Source organism: Anabrus simplex, chromosome 9 (assembly GCF_040414725.1).
Source record: "Anabrus simplex isolate iqAnaSimp1 chromosome 9, ASM4041472v1, whole genome shotgun sequence".
Classification (NCBI taxonomy): Eukaryota; Metazoa; Arthropoda; class Insecta; order Orthoptera; family Tettigoniidae; genus Anabrus; species Anabrus simplex.
The window spans coordinates 46,420,966-46,447,354 of record NC_090273.1 but is presented as its reverse complement, the minus strand read 5'-3'; the positions used below and the strand labels follow the sequence as shown (position 1 = coordinate 46,447,354).

Here is a 26,389-nt window from a genome sequence, read left to right as displayed (position 1 = left end):
ATGATGAGTAACCTCTAATAGATTTGAAAGGAAATTGTAAAGGAAGTAGGATATGTAAGGGTTTCTAAGGGACAATATTACCCTGGCAAAAAATTTACTCAGGCTTTATTTTTATAATCCTATAACATGAGGCAGGCAGGCAGGCTTGTGGTATTTCATGAGTGTTGATATGAGAATAACCATCCAGTTTAACATGAACTCCAGTAATACTGATGTAACTTCTCATTTCAAAAATTACATGTGGATTTTACCTTGACACTCCAAAGGTCATGGGATAGGGACCTCCTCTAGCTTAGTAAAATACAACTCTGGCATCAATTGCACAAATGGACAAAATGGCTGTGGAAAGATGTTGACCCCTGGCCTTTGGATAGCTATCCACATCTCCCTTGTATCTTGTAGGTGCAGAATCTTGGGTGGGAATGGACCTCTCCAGCATGTCACATGAATGCTCAATGGGGTTCAATTTGGGCCAATAAGATAGCCATGGCAATCATTGAAATGCTCCAGAATTCTCATGAATTAAATTCTGGACATTGTTAGACAATTCTAGTGAGATGCCACTGATCACAATCATGAAGCATCCATGATTGGCCACTGCACTGTCCACTGTGATTGGCAGTGTTTTCAATGAGATATTCTTGATACACGTGACACCATCAGTCGAGGAATGTTAAGTATTCACAAAACTTCAGCAATGGAATGTTTCATACATCTGGCCCCCATGACCATGCCTTTAAAAATGGATAACTCATGCTGTCTTGCCATGACCAGCACAGATGGTGATTACACTAGTTCTCAAGGTGTGAGATTAAAACTTATACAGGTCTGAGCAATTCCTAGGTAATGTGGTGGAGTGTCTCCATTGATTATTACCCTTACATACTGCTAGATTAGATTAGTTTAGATTTTTATTTATCATATGGTTTTTAGTGCTGGGTATGTCCGAGGACATGTTCAGATTGCCTACCAAGTGACTGCTGCTCAGACCAAAGGTGTTGTGTGGTCAACTTGATGCATCCTCTTTGCCTTTATCCTTGGCTTTCTAGATTGGGGTTGCCATCTAGGTGAAATATTGGAAAAAAGGCCAAAATCTGTTCATGATTTTCCTGGATATTGAGAAACATATGACAGCATTGCAAGAGAGAAGTTATAGGAATGTCTGAGAAAGAGGAATGTGTCGGAGGGACAGGTGAGGAAATTTCAGATGATATACCAGATGTGTGTAATTCGGTGACAGACATTCATCCTGGTTCCAGATTAAAAGTGGAGTCCAGCAAGGCAGTGCACTATCCCCATTTTTAATTTATCACCACCATGAATGTCAAAATGAAGAACATCAAGAAAACCTTTGGTGAACTAAATGCAATGGCTTTCACTGATGACATCATAATCCAGGGAGAAACTGAGAAACAAGGTATACAGTTGAGACTCAATGAATGGAAGGTTAAGTTGCAGGAATTCAATCTCAAGATAAGCAAAGCCAAAACATTAGTGATGGCAATAAACAGAGAGGGATGACACTGGAAAGTGTGGAAAACTGTACATACCTTGGCAGTATAACTTCTTGAGACACACAAGCCACAAAGGAGGTGGTGAATAGAGTGCAGAAGAGCTCTCACTTTTACCAGCAAGTAAGAACACTCCACTGCAACCCCAAAGTACCAGCAACATCAAAGCTGGTGTTGTTCAGTCAATACTTCATACCGATCTTAATGTATGATATCAAAACTTGCACCCTCGGTGAGAAGGACTCATCAAGGTTACAGACATCTGAGATGAAGTTCCTGAGGTCCACAATTCAAAAAACAAAACTGATCAAGTTAATGACATGGTTAGAAAGGAAGGTCAGATTGAGACATCATTGTGAGATCGGGTCAGCATATCCAGACTGAGATGGTTCAGGCATGTAATGAGGATTGATCCAACAAGGATAGCTTATAACTTGGAGAGGCATCTGGCAGGAAATGGATGGTGTGAAGACCAAGAACCTTCTGGATGGACATTGTAAGTATGGACCTTGCAGATCAGGAAAGGACACTGGAGGATGTCATTAACAGGAGAACGTATCTTAGTAAGATAGAGAGAAAGAGGCTCGCAAACAGTAACTGGGAAACTGGAACTGTAAAATGATGAACAACATCATCATCTTGCTGGAATCCTACAAGTTGAGCATCAATGCAGTAACTTTTCTAAACCCAAACTGCCTTCTATCAAAACAGGTAGTAATTTAGATTAATGCTTTGACAGCCCTCTAATAATGGTTTGAATTTCAAAATTTGAGAATAGACCAACAGTAAAGCATAGAGAGAGGGCGACAACGGATGAGGTGGATTGATGGCATCAAGGAAGCCACGGCTCTCAATTTGGAAAGACTTCGGAAAATAGTACATGACAAAAAGAAATGGCGCACTTTGGTCTATGGGGTCATGGAGAGTCAGAAGCAACTAAACGACTAACAACATAACAACAAAGCGTAGAGAAGTCTTCCTCGTATCTATATTTCTCTATTACAATATAGTGGGTCTTTATCTTTCCTTACCACGTTTAAAGGTGTGTACCTGTTTTTGCATTCCTCAACAATTATTTTAAACCCATTCCATAAGCTATTTACATTTTATTTACAATTTTCCACTGATCATAATCACTTTTTAGAAACTCTCTCATGCCTGTCTTACCAACCATATGGTACCACATAATATTGCTACTTTTACAGCCTTTTATTTTTGTTTTTTTGTGTATCACATTTATTTTTAACTGTGACAAAACAGCTTCGTTATAACTTATACCACCTTATCACTTAAATTTCTCTACAGAGCATATCTGGTTTTACTAACACCACATTTAAAATATTTATCCCTGTACTTGGTTCCACACCGAGCTCGATAGCTGCAGTTGCTTAAGTGCAGCCAGTATCCAGTATTCGGGAGATAGTAGGTTCGAACCCCACTGTCGGCAGCCCTGAAGATGGTTTTCCATGGTTTCCCATTTTCACACCTTAATTAAGAATTAAGGCCACGGCCGCTTCCTTCCCACTCCCAGCCTTTCCTTGTCGCATCATCACCATAAGACCTATCTGTGTCGGTGCGATGTAAAGCAAAAAAAAACTTGGTTCCATCACTTTCTGATTCAGGTGCCCTTTGCAGATGAACTTATTTTTATCATGCTTCCTCTCATTCACAATACAGCAGAACCTCAATAATTCAAAATTGGTTAATTCAAAATCCCGCCTAATTTGAAGAAGCTCTTCTTCCTGGAAGGTATGGTTTTGCATGTTATTTAAATTGTTTAATTCAAAATATGGATAATTCATAATTCGAAGAACAATGTCGGTCCCATTACTGAATTTCAGACTTTTAATTCAAAACTGCCTTTACATTAAAAAAAACCAGGGTTTTTTTTTTCAGAGTAATTTAAATTTGAAATTTATCCGCATCATGAAAGAACGCATCTTGCGCAATGTGCTGGTGTAGATTTCGGTGTGTCTACACTGGGCTTCATATTTGCTAAGTTTGAGTAAAATTGTAATTCTTTTTTTATTCAGAGTTTTAAGGAACGCGAAAATATCACGTAGCAGGCAGTGTGCAGAGAAGCAGAATCCGTGAAGACCGACGATGCGAACAGTTGGCGAAAAAGCGTGGCTCATATAATCAGTTCCTACGCACCAAATAATATCGTCAATGCCGATGGAACTGCATTGTTTTTTATTGTTTTTTATGCAGAGGCCAAATGGTCTTACTGTTTTATAGGAGGGAAGTGACAGCCAGGAAATCGTACAAGGGGGTTTATGCACTGTGTTGCAATGAACACGGAAGCGAGAGACTTCTTCCCCTCATTATAGAGAAGTTTGAGAAGCCACGATGTTTTAAGGGCATCGGGGACCTAGGACCTAGGGAAGGTTTACATTCCCCTCCCTGAAGTGGAGGGGTAGGCCATCTAGAAGGTAACGCCTTCTGGCCAGGAGATTTGGCAGGTTTGGAGGATTGATGGAGTTTGTGGGAGGGGGGATGGGGCTTTGGTTCGTGAAGGAGTGGGGTGGGGGGTCTCGACCGCTTTGCTAAGTGTTTTATTGATTTTTCAGTTTGTACAGTTGGGCACTTTCCATGCAAGTATAGGACATCTAAAATGCATTCAGTACAGTAATCCAATGAATAAAGGACTTGTACAAGGGAGCCAACATAATTTGTCCTCATCTTTGAATCGTGCGTTTTTTTCTTTCGATGCGTGAGGTTATGTTTGACAGTGATTTATCCAAGTACATTATTTGAATACCAGTAATGTAAATGCACCTTGTTGGATACATCTCGGGAATAATTTTTTTCCAAGGCAGTTGAAAGGTTTAAACTGTGAATCAAGGTGATTGCATGCATTAATGCGTGACGCGGCAAGGGTTCGCATTTCTGAATTATGAGATAAGTACCATGGAAGGAAATCATATAAAGATAGAGTCACTGTAATGTGTTCTAATGCAGATGGAAGCGAGAGACTTTCTCCCCTCTTCATAGGAAAGTTCAATAAACCACAATGTTTTTGAGGGCATCCGGGTACTTTCCGTGCAAGTTCAGGACATCTAAAATGCATTCAGTTCAGTAATCCAATGAATAAAGGACTTGCTCAGGGGAGCCAGCATAGATTTCTCCTCCTATTTGAATAATGCTGGGTTTTTTTTCTTTCGTTGCGTGAGGTTATGTTTGTCAGTGAGTTATCCAAGTGAATACTGTATTGTGAATTTGAATACTGTAAATGCAACTTGTTGGATACATTTTGGAAATCGTCCTTTCTCCATGGCATTTCAATGGTTTAAACTGTGAATCAAGGTTAATTGCATGCAGTACGGGTCTTAGAATATTTTTTTGACATGGCAAGGGTTAACATTTCTGAATTAAAAGTTGGCAGTTAATTCGAAATCGCGTAATTTGAAGTTCGACTTTAGCATCCCAACGACTTCGAATTAACAAGGTTTTTACTGTATCTTCTTAATTAACATTTGGTAAATTGAGATCACACACTACAATCATGTTCCTTTTTGTGTCATTTCCCACATAGCTGATTATCTTATCAAATAATTCCATACAAAGCAGCAACTACTTTTGTACAGTGTAGGGTACATGTTGGAAATACATTTTGAGCATATTCCAATACCACTGTGCTGGTCGGCAAATAAATAGTTCATTAAGTACAAAATGAAATTACACAGGCTTTTGTAGAAATATGTCTGGCTTTTCTCCATTGTCAGCGAGACAGCATTTCTTAAATAGAGCAAAATTCTTCTAAATATTGGTGGCAAGTATAAAAATATTGTCATTTCTAACATTGTTCCAAATCAGCAAATTGTTGCCAGGGAAACAGAGAACTTGGCTGGGCAGATTTGGTATCAGGTAATACCCAAGATATGTAACGCTATGAAAGACAATGAGTGCACTGCAACCATTGACATGTGGACAGATGTATGACAAAATTACTACCTTGTTTTCACTGTCCACTGTATTTCTTCAGAATGTGTTTTAATACAAATAGAACCATGTTTCACAAACTCTTTACAGGAATCAAAAACAAAAAACAAAAGTGAAAATATTGCCAAAACATTAATTGAGATGGATGATAAGGCAGGTATCCCACAGGATTTTACTTTCAGAAGTAACATTTGTAAGTGACAAAGGTTTACTGTATTCAGAAAGGTCTAAGAAATTTTGGTTTCCACCGATTCCGATGTTCTGTCCATTGCACCAATACTGTTCTGTGGCACATGTTCAGAAATTAATTTCTCTTGCAAAATTGTCCAGATGTTATATTTTATTGGGGAACTGTAGGTCATTAAGTACTTACATGTAAAAGAGTGGACCAGTAAACAAAAAATCTTGATCACAGTCTTTTGCAAGAGGTAGAGAACAATATTCAGTTCTAAAGTTATGAACTTTGTATTAGGGTATGAAAATATTGTAAATTAGTGTTGGATGGAATCATTGACATTGACAAGACACTGTTGAAGACACTTCTTAAAACTCTTGAAAGAGGTATCTGATGAGGTAGAAGGAGAAAAGTATACTACCACAAGGTATCAGATGAGATGGAAGGAGAAAAGTATACTACCACTCACAAAGTTACCATACCTTTTGGGTATTTTAGTTAGTACAACATTGTGAAATAAATGGTAGCAGTGGAGAAACAGAGAATCTAAAAATATTGAAACATTGAGCACAAGAGTACCTGGGCTCAGAATTTCACATGTTTCATCCCATGGCACTGTTCCTCTGCCCCAGTTCCTCACTGATGACAACATTTATTGAGGAAGAAAAGTAGCAAGTATTAACAGAAGTTTGCGCTTTCGGTTCTTGGCTTGGATGCAGTAATGGTAATGTGTTATCCCAAATACCAAGGTATTGTAATCATGGAGTCCCTTCATTCATTCTTATCCCTAGTACGACTGCTTGTGAGGTTTATATTCTTCTGGCAAAGGTGCTAGTCCATCTTTGCAGTGTTTGCAAATAGCCAACAGTCCACCTTCTCAGAGAAGTAAGAGGTTTAAGAACTGGGCAAATTTGAGGGTGATGAGACCTTGCAGTATGCATTGTTCACCATCATTCTTGTTCAAGTATCTTCTCTTGTCAATTAAATGTTGTTGCTTTTCAGATACCTTCTAAGTTTCAACAGATGAAAAACTTAAAGCTTATGTATTAACTAAATCAAAACTTTTAAAATAATGGCTTCCACTTTAATAAATGTTATCAAAGTTGTGTTAATTGCAGGTTGCCGCTGCTTGGCATACTTATATACTGCGCATGGACTCAATGGTTGAATATGCATTGAAGTATTGTGTGCAGAGTTCATTGGGAGTTATGGTACAAGCTCTGACGAAACCATCTGCACCTATTATCACTGTGGATGCATACTTAAAACGTAGTCAGGTAAGCCATTTGTTTTGTTCTCTGAAACTCTCACAGCCATTATAAATAATATCAATATTCTGCCATTTCTTTATCTCTTTTTTCTTTCTATTATTATTGAACATTGACAAAATATATGAGAAAAGACTTATTCAGAGTTTTAATTATCTAACAATGAAGACAAGCAGAAAGCAGAAAATCACTAACACTGTTATCACTTTGGATGGAAACATGATTGGAAGAGTGTCATATTTCAACTGGCTAGAGTGCTGGTTAACACAAGAATGGGATTCAGATGTATAAATCAGAATCAGCATCGCAAGAGGAGTAGTTATCAACTGGAAACATGTTGTGTGCAACTGGTACCTCTGGTTCAAAACTCATCGGTGTCACATGAATTGTTACATGTTACTGAGACATGAGAAAATGGACTTTAAACTTTTAGATTGAATCCATATTGATATGGAAATTTGTATCTCAGGATATATTAGCCCCATTTCAGAAGTTATTTTTATGAACTTCCTTAATAATGATATATTTTCATACTTTAATAAAAGACGTTGTGCAGTTGTTTGATTGTTAAATGTTTAAAAGACTTGATGTATGCTCCCACAAGTCCAACCCCTCGTCCACGTCATGGGTGATGGGCAACGTCATCAAGTAGGGAATAGCCTGTAGGGGGGTGAAGTACAGTGGGGACTGTGTGGGCCCCGAGACCACTATGGTAGCTGTGAAGGCCCTATAGGAATCCTGAAAGAGATGGTGGCTAACAGAGCTCTGGTGAAGTCACGACAGGCCTAGGAAGCCGGTGATGGATATTAACTCACTTTCAAGGAAACAAGGAACGATAAGCCAGATGGATTACATAAAATCAGCTTCATGGTCCGTATTGCGCTTACACAGATTCACAACTAAGTATTTTTTATTTTCTACCTTGTCGATACACTAAATTGCTTAAGGCAACTTATTGGTTAAAAGTGGTACATGTTTCATATATTATAAACATCTTCAGCCACATAACACTGTTTAGATGAAAAATTCATATAATGACAAAGTATCAGTGCTTTACAGGAAGTGTCCTTAAAATTAACATAAGAAGATTGACAATATTAAAAACAAAATACTTAAGAGAAATTATATAAATTCTTTCCACATTTGAAAGCAGTTGTCTAGGAAACACTTGTATAATAACAATATGGAATGAAATTTAATGCCCAAAAGAGCGAGATAGTGATCACAACTAGAAAGAAGGAGAGGCCTTCGAGAGGGATAATGCTTAGAGGGGAACAGCTTAGGAAGGTAGAGAGTTTCAAGTACTTCAGAAGTATCATAGAGGAAAGTGGAAGAAATGATAAGGAAATAATTGAGCGTGGAAGACAAGCAGGAGCATTCCTGAAAAGTGTCAGAAGCCTGGTATGGAGCAAGGATGTCCCTCAGAGAAGCAAAAGGGTGATATGCAGGATATACTATATACCTGTTCTGACGTATGCAGCTGAGACTTGGGTGATGAGGTAGAGAGCCATGAATGGAATACAGGCAAGTGAAATGAAATTTCTGAGAAGCAGGATAGGAGTGACAAGATGGGATAAGATGAGAAATGAGAAGGTTCGAGATATAGTAAAAGAAGAGCCACTACAGAATAGGATAGAGTAGAGATGGGGAGATTCTGAACGAGTGATTCAAAATGAACGAATCATTGCAGTGAACGATTGTATCATGATTCAGTGAACGAAATGAATCGACTCATTTGTGAATCGAAATCTGAATCGAGATATGGCAGCTGCAACGCCGCAACTCGTTCCTTGATTCCTCGTTCGTTCGTTCTGATTCAAATCGTCAAATCGGGTGTCCACCATTTTTGAATCAATGACTAGGCCTACTTGTGGAGAAGGACTCTGTTATTTTTTATTTAACCTGAACCAAAAGTCCGGTCCACAAGTCAAATACTCCTAACATAACCTTACAGGAAAAATATTTTTTTAAGAAGAAATGATCACGTAGTTTCAAGTCACACACTTCTCGGAACTTTAATATACACTCAACTTCCAGCTCGTTGCGAAATGTTAGGTTAAGTTTACTTCACGGTTCCCGTTCACGTTCTTGTTCTCGTGAACTAACGCGTGAAACATGGCCACAAAAATGTTCATATCTACTAAATTTCAAATTCGATTCTCATATAGTTTCGAATGGTAGCTACTTAAGTTTTGGAAAGGATTAGTCAGACAGTTGTGTAGCATTTTTCGACTGTAATATCTAAAAATGATATTACTCTTGTTAAAATGCTATCAATTATTATTATTATACTTTGAAAATTTCAATTCTTGTAACCTGTAAACAATTAAGCAGTAGCAGTTATAAAGAACATAACGGAATGGTTCATCTGAGTCCATGGTTTCGCTTTCGGTTCTCCGGCGCGTAGTATTGGAATGAACGAATTAAATGAACGAATCAAATGAACGAATCATTTTAGTGAATCGGTTCAAATGAATCGGTTCTTCTAAAAGAATCACATTCCCCATCTCTAGGATAGAGGCATCTAGATTTAGATGGTATGGACACACGAAGAGAATGACAGAGGAAAGGATACCAAGGAGGATGCACGAAATGGAGGTAACAGGTAAACGGCCAAGAGGAAGACCAAGAGACAGGTGGATAAAAGGAGTGAAAGAGTGTGTACAGAGAAGAGGAGAGGACTGGGTAAGAGTGACTAGGGAGATGTGGTGGGAAGACAAGAGGAGATGGAGAGGCTTATGTTCCAAGCAGACCCAGCCAACAGCTGGAAACTGCAGATGATGATGATGATGTATGCTCAGTGCACTAATTACTGGTATGTGCACCATGCTAAAAGGATCTGTGCAGTGGAACTCAGCATTTTAGTGAATGAAAGAACAGAAGTAACTGCCGTGATTGACTTTTGTGCTGGAAGTATGGAGTATGGACACTGTATCACCTGGCATCTTCAACATGACAAAGACAAATCTAGAATTGATTGACATTATGTGGTTCTTAAAAAACAGATCTAGTATGGTAGATTTTGATATATTCTCACAATGTTCTCCCCAGAAATTTTTGACAGTCGGGTGGCAGGAGTGAGCAGCCGGTTGGGGTATACTACATAACAAATGAACATAATAACATTTCTAATCATTCCCCTCAGTGGATTGACAATAATATCAGACAGGTAAACATTAACTGCAAAATTGAGCTATTTTATTATTATTATCATGAACAGGACTCAACAGAGTATTCTGAACTTCTAGTGTTCTATTGCTTGTTCTTAATCCTGTAACACCAGGTTACCACTCGGTTGCTGCGGAGTGTAATACGGGTTTGCGACCTCATGTGGAATCAAGTACACACATGCGCACATGGCACTACATGAGGTGGTGGATATCATTGTTTTAAGAGAAAGTTCAACTAGGTAACCATCATTAGTCAAGCTAAACTTTTAAACTCTGATGTATTGGATGCAGTTATGCTGACAATAATGATCACAGAAGAATACTATTCTCTCTAGATACTCTTTGATTTTCTAACATTTCCCAGTTTCCAAATGTATTCAACAGATGGTAGAGCATTGCTAATAACTTACATGCTGCTAAGAGAAAAAAATGTACCTACAAACAGACTCCATCATGGCATATGCCATAGAGATTATCTGCAAACACCTAACCTAGCTATACTAGAAAGAGTGAAGGCCATGATGGTAAAAAAATTCTTTGCCGGGCAAAGAAAAAAACAAAAAAAAAAAAAAAACTCCTTCAAGACTAACTTATGAGTTCACAAGACAACCGTTCTATATAGAAGAACTGCGATAAAAATATCATTGCCTTCCACGACACAGTACCAAGCCATACATCAAGAACTGCAGGATAAAAAAAGCGAATATATATGGACAGAATTTTACCAAACAGACAGTATGATGACATCAGAATGGATGAATTCTGACTACAAACTCTATTAACTTATACCATAACATACTTCTTATTAAATGTTCATAAAACCATTGAAAAGGGCAGGTAAAACAATATGACTACAACAGGCATTATTTATAATGAATGCTGTGGAGTAGCACGGGTCCTCTAGTTGTTGTTATTGTTATTGTTTTTGTTGTTGTTGTTATTATTATTATTATTATAAAATTAATTATTAATGGTTAATATCATCCTTATTTGGGCAATGAATGTGTTCAGTGGCTATGATTGTAAAGAACCTAATATTTTATCACGCTGTTCCTTGTTTGGAGACTATGATTAGTTCTCTATTAGTTCAGCTGGTGGGTTTTTATATTTTGGTTATTGCATACAATTTTATTTTTATTTAACAAGCTTAAGAAATGCAGAAGTTGCCCAAGGTTTAAGAGAGATGTTTTTGTTGGAGTTTCTTCATGTTCAAGTTTGAAAGTTTGATTCCATTGTTGATATACTGGCACAGGCTCTCATATGTTTCAGTTGTTCTGTGATCTAGAATTGCACTGGTTTTCATCAAATTTACTCTCTAACACTGAGCGCATCCTGTTTTCTTAAAACCTCTTGGCTGATATACTGATCAAAGAAATATCCCATTAGTCGTTGCAATCCATCATTTCCCTTGTTTAGATAGACTACTTTCATCTATCCATTTAGAAGGTACCTTACCAAAACTCCATGCTAATCATATTACTATACTTCATGAAAACGTTTCATCCTTACTTCCTACACTATTTCAGGGCTAATTCCATCTATTCTTGCTGCTTTATAACTAGACATTGGATTTATATACTGTATAAATCACCAGTATAAGCATGCAGCTATGCTGCAAAAAGTGGTGAAATATGCGCTTCAGGATGCACTTATTTTCATGCTAGTAAATACTTTCATGCAATACAACTGTAAAATTCCTTTACTTGACTCACGTGATCCACCCACACCAATATTTAAAATCGTGATCATGAATAAACAACTGAATGAAACACAAATTATCACACTCTTACAGCTGCAGCTGTTGCATAGTTTGCGAGATGCATTAATCTATCTATCTGTCAGTGTTCACTGTTAAAACATGTGCACATGACTCCTAGATAAGACACAGTGTGTTAATCAATACTCATGGCAAATCACAAGTTTAGAGGCGCTCAGCTATGAGCTTGCATCCGGGAGATAATGGGTTCAAACCCCACTGTCGGCAGCCCTGAAGATGGTTTTCCATTTTCAGACCAGGCAAATGCTGGGCTGTACCTTAATTAAGACCACAGCTGCTTCCTTCCCACTCCTAGGTCTTTCCTATCCGATCGTCGCTATAAAACCTATCTGTGTCGGTGCGACGTAAATCAAATAATAATTTTTAAAAATTACAAGTAATAAGGTTGTAAGAAAATGATGTAACAGAAACATGTCATTTAAATACACATTTCTCTTTCATTTTACACTGCACACCCTACTTTTCCTGTCTATAATTTGTTTTCAGTACATTACAACAATCTTTTGGTATAAATCTGTGGCGCTTATCTGTTAAAATGAGCTTCAGTGCAGAGAATGAATTATCTCTCTATATTTACGAATGTGACAGGACAGTACTTGAAGTCGGGAGCAAGTGTAGATGTTAAACATTCTGGTAGATCCATACTATCAGTACCAGCCAAATATTTGTTTATAGTTACCATGATGTCATAACTTGGATTTTGTTTGAGGACATCACAATACTTTTCTTGCAGATGGAGTCCAAGGTTTCCTGTTCATGCTTCACTTTCTCCATAATCTCCAGCAAATCACTAAGATGCAACCTATATGTTTTTAGCTTCTTAATTTTTCCTTGAAATCTTACCACAACTGTACTGTACATTTAGAACACGGCCACTCATTCCCAAAATAGTTCACGGCATTAATTACTTTACATTTTCTTGAAGATTTATTGTAAAACATGTTAATATATCCATCATAATAGTAAAAAACATGCACAATAAATCCTAAATTTGAGATGTATACATTAATCTCAAATATATGCGAATATGCATGTACTGTTTTTTAGCACTATTAATCTTAATCATTCCTCCAATTTCACCTGCAAATGCACTTCCTTGAAGTTTTCGAGGTCTGCATATCGGCAAACAAAATATGCATTTGCATACAAATCCAATATCTATTTATAACTCTTTAGTTTTGGAACCATTAGTCTTATCTTTTAATTACCAAGGGTGATTCATGGAAACTATGGTGTTCTACAGTATATATTTTGTATGGTGCAGAATCTTCGACATAGACGGCATCTGATGTAAAACAAATTGAAGCCTCTGAAATGTGGTGCTGGTAGCCGTTGCTGTACATGCAATGGACAGCAAGAATGAATGTGTCCATTTTAACTCTTTCTGGTCTAACTGCGAGCATAGCTCACAGCAGCCGAAATTAAGCTCAGGCCGTGCTGCAGGCATAACCCGTAGTAAGGTTTGACAATTCACTAAAACTTCAGAACGAGCTATGCACGCATTCTGGTGGTTACATCGTGTTTCTTCATGTATTAGTTACGAGGGTATTTAAGCAGATTTCAGTATTATATGTCTAAGTCAGAGAATTTACGATATTTACGATCAATATGCATCAGTAGATGTTGTCACTCAGTGAGCTCTCAGACATGGCTTCTCGCGGCAAACATGTGCTTGATGAATGAACATATTATTGACATATGAATTCAAAACAACTTACATTTCATTATGATTGGAGTTCGTTTTACGGCCTAGCACATGTTTCTGCGTATTTCAAATTTGCGTGAATACGTAAGATTGTCTACATATTAGTAAAGTTATCTGTTTAGAAGACTGCATTTTCTCTTTCTCAGAAGTCTTTTGTGGTAAATGGAACAATATTTTTACATTTGAGTAACTTTTGATAAAATTTATCAATTAAAATAAAATTTCATAAGAGCTCTCATATTCATTATTGTAATTATTACTATTATTATTGAAAAATTATTAGTTTTATATCATACTCATTATTGTTGTTGTTTTATAATTGCAATGCACATTTTTATTAGCAAAATAGGGTAAATATAACAGTATTTCAGAAAACTGTACTTGCTTAGTTATCCGTCAGAACTTTTTTCCATTCGCAAAACATGGTATAATGTATGAACAATTTTAAAATCTCAGGTGATAGGTGACATAATACAAACAGCGTTTTTCAAAACTAGATGCGCAAACAAGCACAAAGAAAAAAGAATCGTGCAAATATCTCCTGCAGGTACAGAGATATAATGTTTTAAATATCCTTAAAAATGCCCATTCCAGAAGGTTTGTTAGGGATATTAAGGCCCAGACTGGAATGGGTTAAATGAATTTGGAATTTGCATCAGGCTCATTGCATTTAGAGAGAGGGAGAGAGAGAGAGAGAGAGAGAGAGAGAGAGAGAGAGAGAGAGAGAGGGTATGTATAAATTGAATCAATGAGAGCAGGATAAAGGAAACACACTACCTCTCATTTGTTTTTTCTTTTATTGTTAATGTGAAATTATTCTGGAAGTTACTATATTTCCTTTGTCCTTACAGATCTTGTTTGAACCAACTCTGTTTGCAATCTCACGACTGATGGCTGGAATGCTACCCAACATAGTGGATTCACTACATGTGTTCCCTCGAATACATGAAAGATTTCAAGTTCCGTCTGATGGACGAGATACGTACCATGTTACAATGCAAATGGATGAAGACATACATGCTGAGCAATTAAAGATTAACAATGGTATGTACTGCACATGAATCTCCTCTTTCTTAAATATCATTTATCCAGTAATGTATGAAAAAAGTACTGTTTGTGATTTCTGTGGTATATTAGTTACTCTCAGTTAATTCTTTTCTTATGTATTTGTAGAGGTGCTCATATATATATAGCCAATAGCTGAATTTCAATAGGAAGGATTTTGTTTTCAGCTATCTAATGAGCATTTATCTTCCTTTTAAACTCTAAAGAGACAGAAAGATTAAAGGATGATGGTTGGGAGGATTTTTTATGAAACTAAGGCAAAATTTTAAAGGCTATTCAAATTATTAAATTGAGTCAAATTGCTTAATAGCAAGAGAAGCCATATGTATACAGAGGGTGCCAATAAAAAGTATACACACTTTGACAGGAGATATCTATTTAATATATTACTAAGCTGAACCGGAAAACAACAGTAATGTGTAGTATGATGTTCTGTAAACAGATATACTCTATGTTTAGGTAGGTATATGTATAAAATTAGGCATTTTTTTTTAATTCGTTAGGGCCATCTATGGACCACGGTGCTTGTGTTTTAGCTGTTTCTTGAAGTCATCGTCGTTGTTTGCCACAATTGGTGTTCTTAGCGGCTGGTTTGGCAGCTGTTTTCTTGTTGGTACCTCGAGCTTTCCTGATGGCCCAGTAGTCCTTCATTTTCCGGCTAAATTCAATCTTACGTTCCTCAGACCATTTCCTGGTCTCGTCTTTTGGTCTGTGGGTAACTTCTGTGAGGGATGTTACAAAGGATTTAGTTTTAAGAGTTGTATGATAGTTACTCTGATCAGCTATGTCGTTTTGATTTATGTGGAGTTCCGAAAGGTCCTTCTCCACTTGCTTCATCCACACGAACCCAGTAGCTTTGCCCTTGTTAGCAGCCTTGAAGATCCTATGAGATAATCTATTTGAGTCCATTCTGGATAGGTGTCCGTAAAAAGCCAGTCGCCTTCTTCTGATGGCATCTATGAGATTTTCTTGGTGTTTATATAGCTCACGATTTGGTTGATACCATCGGCTTCCATCTGGTAAAATTCTTGGTCCCACTATCCGTCTCAGGAACTTTCTTTCTTGTACCTCGAGGGCTCTTAGTGGGGTCTTCTTAGTTAAATATAGACACTCTGCTGCATAGAGGACTGACGGTCTGATTACTGCATTGTAGTGTCTTAGTTTGACATTCATCGACAGATTTTTTGAAGCATACAGCTTTCTACAGGCATGGTAAGCCTTATCTAGTTTGAGTCTCCTGTGTTCAAGAGCCATTGTTTCGCTGAGGTCCTCTGAGAACCATTCCCCAAGGTACTTTACACTTTTGACTCTCTTGATGTAGATATTATCACTGACTCTCATATTTCCAGGGGCATCTTTGATGTTAGTAACAAACTCGGTCTTTCCTATGTTGATCAAAAGACCCGTTTTAGCCGCTATTGAGTGCAGTGTTTGGAGCTGAGTAGTAGCCTCCTGTATGTCATTTGCCAATAAAGTCAGATCGTCTGCAAAGGCTAGGCATGGTATCCTCAGGTTGTCTGCTTTAATCCCCATCCGTAATCCAGTGTTCTCTGGAAGGAATCTCATCCACTCTCTAATTATCTTTTCCAGAACGCAGTTAAATAATATACATGAGATGCCATCTCCTTGTCTCACCCCTGTTTTAATGGCGAAACTCTCCGAGAGTTGTCCTCTAAACTTTACTCTGGCTGTGGTATTGTGCAAGGTTGCTTGCACCAGCCTGTTGATCTTGTCGTTAAGTCCTAGTTCTCTTAATGTATTGTAAAGAGTAATTCTATCTACTGAGTCGTATGCTTTCTGGAAGTCGACAAATATAGCTACCCATTGTCGAGCTCTTGATTTGCTGTATTGAAGGATGGTCTTCAGATTTTGTATCTGCTCGGTACAGGACCTCGATGCTCTGAACCCTGCTTGATATTCTCCTAACTCTTTATCCAACTGTCTTGTGACATGGCGTTCCAGAATCTTGGAAAATATCTTATAGGTAACAGCAAGGAGTGATATTCCTCTGTAGTTACTGGGATCTGTTTTGCTTCCCTTCTTGTGGATTGGATGGATAATGGCTGACGTCCAATCATCTGGGAGCCTCTCACTAGTCCATATGTCCAGAATTACTTTATGTATGCTCCTGAAGGTGTGTTCTCCGGCATGTTTTAGCATTTCTGCTACTATCCCGTCTTCTCCAGAAGCTTTATTGTTCTTGAGTAATTTAATTACATCTCTGACTTCTTCATACGTTGGAGGAGGGATAAACTCAGCATTGGGGTTAGTTGGTTCTGTAACTTGGAGACGTTCAATAGGTTCTTCTGCATTTAAGAGTCCTTTGAAGTAGTTAGCTAGGGTCTTGGTACAATCGCTGTCATTAAGACACAGCGATCCATCTGGTCTCTGGAGATGTAAAGCAGGGGAAGCGAATTGGGTTGTTTGTTGCTTGAGGCCCTTGTATAGATCTCTAGAGTTGTTCCTTACAAAATCCTCCTCTGCTTGCTTAATCAGTTCCTGGTTGTGCTTCCTCTTGGCCCCTCTTATGATGCTCGACATAGTTTTCCTCTGTGCAATGAAGGCTTGTAAATTAGCTTCGTTCTTATGTACATTCCATTTGATCCACGCTAGCCGCCTAGCTTCTATAGCTTTATCACATTCGCTGGACCACCACGGATGCTTGTTCCCTTTAGGTCTATTGGGGATTGTTTCCTGAGCCGCTACTGTTATGGCATCCCTAAGTTGATCCCATTTTGTAGATGTGTTAATCCTGTTGGTATTATGAATCAGCCTCTCTTGGTAACTAGTGCTGTCTTCTTTGAGTTTGGTGATATCAAACCTAGGGATCTTCGTGTTTTTTGCTAACATACCCGTGGTCTTTATTAGTGGTTTCAGGTTCGTTTTAACCAGAGACAGGTAGTGATCAGAGTCAATGTTGGCTCCTCGTATCACTTTGACATTCATAATATCCCTGTGGTGCAGCTTGTCTATTGCTACGTGGTCAATTTGGAATTCACCCATCATGCTATTTGGGCATCGCCATGTCATTGCCTTTCTGGGAAGGTGTTTGAAAGCTGTAGACATCAAAAGTAATCCATACTTGGTGCAGACACTGATTAAGCGTTCCCCATTTTTGTTGGTTCTCTTATGGGCAGGATATCTTCCGACAATCTTCCGGTATTTCTGTTCTCTACCGATCTGGGCATTGAAATCTCCTAACAATATAGTCGTATGATGATTTGGTACTTTATCAAGGGTTTCTTCAAGGGCATCCCAGTACTGGTTTGTCATTTCTGGGTTTTTCCTGTTAGAGTCATTGGTAGGAGCATGGAAGTTAATCATTGAGTATCCCCTATTCTTGCATCTGAAGGAAAGCACCGATGTTCTATCGTTTGGTGATGAAAAGTCAAGTATGCTTTTAACCAGTAGATGGTGTACTGCGAAACCAGTCCCAAGGAATGGTACATTTTCCATTACTCTATTACCAGGTTTCCCTTTATATATTCTATATCCTTGAGACTCTATGGCTTCTTCGTCCGGAAACCTAGTCTCTTGGAGAGCTGCTATACTGATGTTCTTGTCGTTCAGTACATCAAGTGTATGCTTAAGCTTTCCGGTCTTGATCAAGGAGTTTATATTGATTGTGGCTAGATACGTAATATTTCGTTTCAAGTTTCGTTTAGATCCGACTGGGTCACATGAAGGTGTAGGTCCCCCAGAATCCGATGACCTACTTGTGGATCGTCTACCACCTGAGGTATTATGTTCATTAAGTTTGTACTTCATGTTTGATACAGTCTATCACACAAGTGATTAGGTTAGGTCACCCGAAGGTAACAAGTTTTTAACTATCAGGGTTGTAAGCCCTGAAGCCCCCAGCACTGATCGGTTCACTGACCCAGTTTCCGCTGGGATTGGTTACCCAACCTCCACTGGGTTGCTCAGTTTAGCAGGGACACCTCGTGCAGGTTACGTGCTGGAGTTGGAGTGAAAGAGGCTAGTTGGATTCTCTTGCTGAATCCAATATGTTATGTTGCAGATGGCCGGCAACGACGCATTTCACTCCCTTTTGTCCGGAGTCACATGGACTCCCCCCAGGTTCATTCCCGGAGCCAAAATTAGGCATTTACTTTATGTCAAGTAAATTAATGTGAAATTCAACTTGTGTGTGTGTATTTCCTTTCCTGCGTGCCCTGCACTGTGTCAGCTCATGCTACTCTATTGCATTGCATCGTTATTGCATTCAGACAGAAAATTGTGTTGTGTTGTTATGTAGTTAATGTACAGTAGTAGCCACGAGGCGCATCACTGGTAGAAGATTGAGCAAAAAGCGCTGGTACATTATGCTAGTGTTCCTACGCAATAGGCAACAATGAACTGTGTCTACTGGTGTGCAAACAATCCACATTGTTTTGTGGAAAAGGCTGTTAATTTACCTGAAATTAATGTTTGGTGTGGGTTGTCATCTAGGGATCTAATTGGACCATTCCTTTTTGAAAGAACAGTAACTGGTCAAGTGTACTTGAACATGACCCGCCATTCACAGACCCCATGGAAATGAGGAATTTTACTTCCAACAGGATGGTGCACTACCACATTACCACCGAGATGTCTGTGTACACCTTGATGACAATCTTCCAGGATACTGGATAGGACGAAGAGATTTGATTGAGTTTTTTGCACCACATTCTCCGGAACTATCTCTGTTGGACTGCTATCTATGGGGAACTCTTAAGGTCATTGTATACCGTAGAAAACCGGTTACACTGGCAGCACTTCAGGAAGGAATTGAAATGGCATGTGCTGCAATCGCTGAGGACACTTTAGCAAATGTTACTCGATCAATAATTAAACATACTCAGAAGTGTATCGATGCCGATGGTGGGCATTTTGAGCAACTGTTGTAACTGGAAAACTGAAAAAGTCAAAGATGATTTGTTGCTCATCATTTCCTGTTTGTGTGAATTCAGCCTCATTATGTAAACACAGTTTTTTCTTTGCTTGAAATGTGTATATATTTTATTGGCACCCTCTGTATATGTAGGCTATAAAGATAGGAACATGAATAGAAATTGAATTTAACTGAAGATTTTAAAAACAGGTTCTAATATTCTTGTTGTGACACTCTTAGTTACATTAGAAAGATATATCTATTTCAATGTACTCAACAACTCATTGTAATTTATATGATTCATGAACCAGGTGTGTGCTAAAGATTCATGTGTCAGTCAATCAATAAATCTGTCAGTCAGTCACTGCTGATCTGCATTTAGGGCTGCCACCCAGGTGGCAGATTTCCCATAAGTTGTTAACTTAGCTTTATCTTTGATTTCACAGAAGATGGACATTTATTGAATATCTCCCTTGGTAAATTACTTGTCCTTTCTTTGATTTCACAGAAGTTGGACATTTATTGAACATCTCCTTTGGTAAATTATTTGTCTGTAACTCCTCTTTCTATAAACAAATATTTGCCCCAATTTTTCCTCTTCACTTCGAAATTTATACTTGTATTATGATCTTTCCTACTTTTAAAAACTTTGTTCAAGCTTATTTATCTACTAATGTTGTTCCTCACCATCACTGTTGATAGCTCGGAACATAAAAACTTTGGTGTATGGGAAAGATATGTACCTTTCTGCTCATAATTCATTGAATGCAGTAATTTTTCTTGGCACACATTTATGGCCACCAGTAGATACCTGTAAGTATTTCACAGAAAAGTTCATGCTGTTTGTCTCTTTACCCTCAAGTCTTCCCAGTCCAAAGTTTGCAACATTTCTGTAACACTATTCTTTTGTCGTTGAATGACCTGCATAAGCGGAAACATCAGGCAGAAGAAGACTCTTTAGTCGGAAATCACCCAGAACAAATCGTGCTGCTTTCCTCTTCCTCTTTCTCTTCAAGTTATTGAATCAATTAATCCTGGTGAGTGTCCCTCACACTGGGACCATACACTAATTGAGGTCTTAGAGGATGAACTTACCCCTTGATCTGGTCCTGGCCATTCAAGATGATTGCTGTTCCATTGAGCTCCTCTTTCAACTCTTTGATGAACACCCTGCCACTTTAGATGGCATCCAGGCTTTGCTTGTTCTGACTGTTGCCTTTTCCATATATGGATGGATTCTTACCTTGCCATTGGAAATGGAAATTCTTCTCACTCAAGAGTCTTGAGGCCAGTAGCCAAAATCTTGAGAATCTCACAAAATGTCTTAAATCAAAGTCAAAGCGAATAGTGCTGTGCTCTCTGCACATGTATGCAAATAAAACATATTGTAAATATTTTATTGTTGAAGCACAGGACTTGGGCTGTTATCACATTTTTGTTAATCTACCATTGTAAATGTGCACCATGATTTTAGAATTTCTTGCCTAAAAAGTATTGTATAATCATTGTAGCTAATTTGCAAAAAGAAATTAAATATGACAAAAGGCAGTTTAGGAATTTGTTGAAACAGGCAAAATATTATTTTCAATTAAATAATATTTTGAGTGTTGATGGTCCTTAGAATTGCTTTTAAAATATAAAATAAAAAGGATTTTTAGCTGTAAAACTGTAACTGAGTTACAAAAGAAGTAATTGAGAAGAGCAGAACTAGTTGTAGCTTTAAAAGCATCCTGTAAAATAGAAGAGCTATTAGCCAGTGCTTGACTGCTTTGAAATGTCTCATGATTCTTCATGTCCATTGTATTTTTACTTCTGAAACTAATAAACCAGGAACAAATAATATGTTCCATCCTATTTTGTTTTGGAACTTTTGTAATATACTTACAGGCCCGTGATTTTCTCTTTGTGACCATAAATATCTGCAAAAAAATTACTACCTTCAGTGAATTATGACCAGAAGGGTGCAGATCATTCCCATACACCATAAATCAAAGTTTCATGCTGAAATAAAATAACAGTTTGTATATCAGCCTCGTGGTTTGATTGGGGAAAATCAGACCTCCTACCACCACCTTTCTTCCTGCTTGCACATACGTGTATGATAGTCACTGCAAATGAAAGATGATGAAACTGCCTCCTGATTTTCCTAGTTAACCAAGACCTATGATAGTGTTATAAGAGATAAGATCTGGGAGTGCCTGAGATAAAGAAATGTGCCGGAAGGACTGGTAAGGAAAATTCAGATATTGTACAAAGACTGTACGTACTAGCTGTGTACAAATTGGGGAAGGCCGATCATCATGGTTTGAGACCAAGAGTGGAGTTCAGCAAGGAAGTGCACTGTCCCCACTACTGTTCATCACTGTTATGGACAGTATAATGAAGAACGTCAAGGAAAAGTTAGGTGAACTGAATGCAGTGGCCTTTGCTGATGATATCGTGATTTGGGGTGAAACAAAGAGGAAGTACAGACCAGACTCAACGTATGAAAATCCCAGTTCCAGGAATATAATCTCAACATCAGCGAGACCACGACAGTGGTGATGGCAGTCAACAGAGAAGGGTGTCCAGCAAGTGTAAAACTAGGAGACCACCAACTAGAGTGTGTGGATAGTTTTCCTTGCCTTGGAAGTGTAATCTTCAGTGATAATTTGATCAGAAAGGAAATTACAAAGAGAGTGCAAAAGGGATCCGAATTCTACCAACAAGTAAGAACACTTTTATGGGATGACATGATTCTAAAACTGGGCAAACTGATGATGTTTAACAGCTATTTCATACCAATATTGACCTAAAGTATTGAAGCGTGCACCCTCACAAAAAGAGATTCATCAAGACAGCAAGCATCAGAGATGAAATTTCTTAGATCCACCATCCAGAAGACCAAGATGGACAAGTTAAGAAACGAGGAGGTGATGAAAGATGCCGGAATAAAGACATCCCTGTTAGACAGAATTGGCACATCCAGACTATGGTGGTATGGGCATGTGAACAGGATAGAGCCTACAAGAACAGCCAGAATAAATTTGGAAAGACAGCTGGAGGTGAAAAGACCTGCAGGAAGACCTAAAACCCGATGGATGGATATGATCAAGGTTGATCTAGTTACCAGAGGATGGACAGTGGATGATGTTCTCCATGACAAGTTGTATATGGACAGGAAGAAGTGGAAGAGGCTCATTTACAATACCTGGGAAACTGGAACTGTGCAGTGATGATGATGAACCAAGACATTACAGCATGTTACTGCTCTCATTGTCCTGCGTGACATCAGAAGTGCGTTTTTCTCCAGAATCTCGTGAGGCGTGTCTTGTCAGCAAGGCATCAATCCTAACAGATAACTGAGCATGAGCTCTATGATCCCTGTGTAATTGATAAACTACTGCATTATCTTTCCCACTGCCTTACCACCATCTATTTCCTACATTATAAAGTTGAGAGACCTCAAACCCAATTTTAAAACACCACAAAGAGTTTTTCTCCCACTTCCTGCAAAACAATATCTGCACCCAGTATTGAGATATATTCCGTAATATGTTTTGTTCAATGTTGACTGTCCTGAATCTTTTTAATTTTGTACTTATAGCGGTTGGAGCAACATCAGAAGGAATGAAGCATTTTTTTAACATTTGGGAGCCATACAAAAGTCTGTGGGAGATTAAAATGAATGTGTTTCTTGAAGAGTACAGTCATGCTAAGCCAACCTACACTACATTTTGTACTGATATTGACAGGTATGTATTATATTGTATGAATTCTGGCATTAGTTTGGAGACTCTCAGTTTTTTACTTGGTCTTGAGGTCCTCATTAACTCATCGAAACCCATGATGTACCTTGACTCGGGCCATGTGAAATACTCGTGTGTCCCATGCCTGACTATAGATTGGTCATATGTATGACCAGAACTCAGGTGGGGATTAAAACAGATATACTTGCTAGTCTTTTCTCTGTGATGCTGTTAATTAGTGTCATTTTCTGTTGACTAGTTGGAGAATTATTTGTAATACGGGACATGCGGTTTTGCATGGCAACACCATCTCCTGCCATCTATATAGAAGTTGAACTCTTTTCCATGTGTTCTCATGTTATTCATCATTATATTACAAATACCACAAGTTCTTCAAACTGAAAATGAAATTAAGAATGCCATATAAAAAGTTTTCTATAATTGTATAAAACTTCATATTTTTTTGTCCACCCAGTCAATACAGATAATATATTTTACAATTTAAATTGCAAACTGAACATTTATTAATGTTTTCCTTTCCGTAGGACATGTTTCAGTCCATTGGACCATCTTCAGCTGCATTTCATATTATAATTAACAGATTACACATTTATGCACTAAAACCAGTCAAATATTCTCTTTCAAGTCCCATTCTTGAATATTAAAAAGTCTGCTCAATGTATATAAATACGTCTTAACATGTTCTTTTCTATTTGAAACTTCATGAATACCAAATGGGGAATATTATAGGAAAATAAAACCATCGTCAATATGACAGACTTGTTAAAATCCTCTTATGCTTAAAAGCTCATGTTGATACAGAAAAAGGTTCAGTTTCAATAAATGGTTGCTGAAAGATGAAGAACTTTATGTCAATGTGGAAATGTTCCCCATAGGCCTTAATTTGCTGTGAACCACTTGCCAGCTGGGCTGACACAGCCCCTGTGGTCCCTTTTAGTCACCTCTTATGACAGGCAGGGTATACCATGGGTGTTATTCTACTGCCCCCACCCACAGTGGGGGATGGATGCATGAACATTTACTACAGTGTAGACCTTGTTTGTGCACCGGAAGGTTAGAAGGGACACTCAGCTATTGGGTGAGCTGAAGTCTATAACAGAATCCAGTATCTTATGGCTTATACTAAACCCAGTTCCCAAGTGTGGAATAATTCTCATTCTCCTATGTCCCAACTTTCCTTTAAGAATGCAGTAACCTTGTGAATCAAACGCATGCTCATCTGTATACCTGGAATCCTGTATTGCTATTAGCAGAATCTTGTGGCATTTCTAAGTGTCAGTTAAATGTAGAAATTTGCCCATCTTGAGTAGCGAGTTGATATTTAGGGTAGTGAAGTAGTTCTGTTGTCTATGTTTGATCTCATTATTAGCAGTTCCAGGACTCTCCGACTCAACCTCATAACATGTTGGTGTGGGCTCCCCAGAATCCGAAGGCCGACTAACGTCACCAGAGGTGATGGTGCATTGGGTACCACCTGGGGTAGTCATATCCATATGTTTGTCCTTCACCGGGCAAGTTGGCCGTGTGGTTAGGGACGCACAGCTGTGAGCTTGCATCTGGGAAATAGCGGGTTCAAACCCCGCTATCGGCAGCCCTGAAGATGGTTTTCCATTGTTTCCCATTTCACACCAGGCAAATCCTGGGTCTGTACCTTAATTAAGGCTATGGCTGCTTTCTTGCCACTCCTAGGCCTTTCCTGTCCCATTGTCGCCATAAGACCTATCTGTCTTGGTGTGACGTAAAGTAAATTCTAAAAAATTCTTTTGTTCGTCCTATGCTTTAGTTGAAAACTCTGTTGGATGGATTAGGGTTGTAACACCCTAATCATGTTACTACCAAGGTTGTGAGCTCTGGTAGGTTTGATTTCAGGGTTTACTACCTTAGATTAGTTGCCTTCACATGTCGTGGAGACCAATCTTCCATTGTTTCCCATTTTCACACCAGGCAAATGCTGGGGCTGTACCTTAATTAAGGCTATGGCTGCTTCCTTCCCACTCCTAGGCCTTTCCTGTCCCTTCGTTGCCACAGTGGTTCTTCCGTCTTCCTTACGGTTGTGATGGTATCAACCATCCTCATCCGCCTCAGAAGCCATTAACCAGTTTCCACCTGTACCCTACGTAGGCAGGGGCCTGACAGGGTGCTCTCAGCTGGGCCAACTCATTCCTGGTTTTTTAAATGAAGTTGTCACTCCTCACCCACTTCCTTCCTCTGCTTTTGCAAGAAGAGGCCCTGCTGACGACACTTATTAATTTAACAGTTATATTAAATAACAATGAATCTCTCCATCAAACTAGTGACTATGCTGTTGGCCATAAAGCAACTTTGCACTATCATAGAGTTGATGCAGTGAAAGCCCACTTCACAAGAAAACTTGTGGCCATGTTGTTGGCCATAAAACAGAATGTGACAAAGACATTATCTATACTAATATTATAAAGATATTTTTTTTTTTGTATATTTGTTTGTAATGGATAGACTCAAAAACTACTGAACCAATTTTAAAAGTTACTTCACCTATAGAAAGTTACATTGCCAGTGAGTAACATGGGCTGTATTTTATTTTCAAAACAATTCGAGGGGGGGAAGCAACGGGTGAGATAAAAAAATTAAAAATAATAAGTTAGTACAGTAATAAGTTATAGGCGAAATCAAATTTGTTGTACAAGGACAAGACAAAGTTCATTTTAAGCCCCTTGATGCAAGGAACAAAACTTGGTAAGCCCTGTACAGGCCTGAAAACCATGTTTTAAGGCCCTAAAACCAACCGTTATGGAGATATTGGAACCACACTACCCCTGCTCTAGGAATCGGATAAAGCAACGAACGGCCATAACCATGGCAACGTTAGCTCCATGATTCTACAGCAGGGAGATTATGCACATACGTTTATGCATAGCTGCCAACCAAAATAGATGCACATATACTATTGTGTAAGACCCTCATAATACTCCTTTGGGCGGGGATGGAAATGGAGTGAAGTATAAAATAATATATATAAATGTCATTGTATGTATGTATGTATGTATGTATGTATGTATGTATGTATGTATGTATGTATGTATGTATGTATGTATGTATGTATTACATCTCCTCCTAAACCACTGGAGCGATTTCAACCAAATTTGGTACACTTATGACTTAGTATCAAGAGATA

At 38.4% G+C, this 26,389-nt stretch overlaps 1 protein-coding gene across 1 annotated transcript in view; it reads left to right on the top strand.

Annotated features, from left to right (window-relative positions):
- Window positions 1-26,389, top strand: part of kl-2 (dynein heavy chain 2, axonemal kl-2) — a 638,176-nt gene that overhangs the window by 104,433 nt on the left and 507,354 nt on the right. Inside the window, exons 13-15 of the mRNA XM_068229141.1 lie at window positions 6,747-6,905; window positions 14,400-14,592; window positions 23,073-23,220. Of these exons, the coding sequence (XP_068085242.1) occupies window positions 6,747-6,905; window positions 14,400-14,592; window positions 23,073-23,220 (500 nt within the window). The remainder of the gene's footprint in view (window positions 1-6,746; window positions 6,906-14,399; window positions 14,593-23,072; window positions 23,221-26,389) is intronic.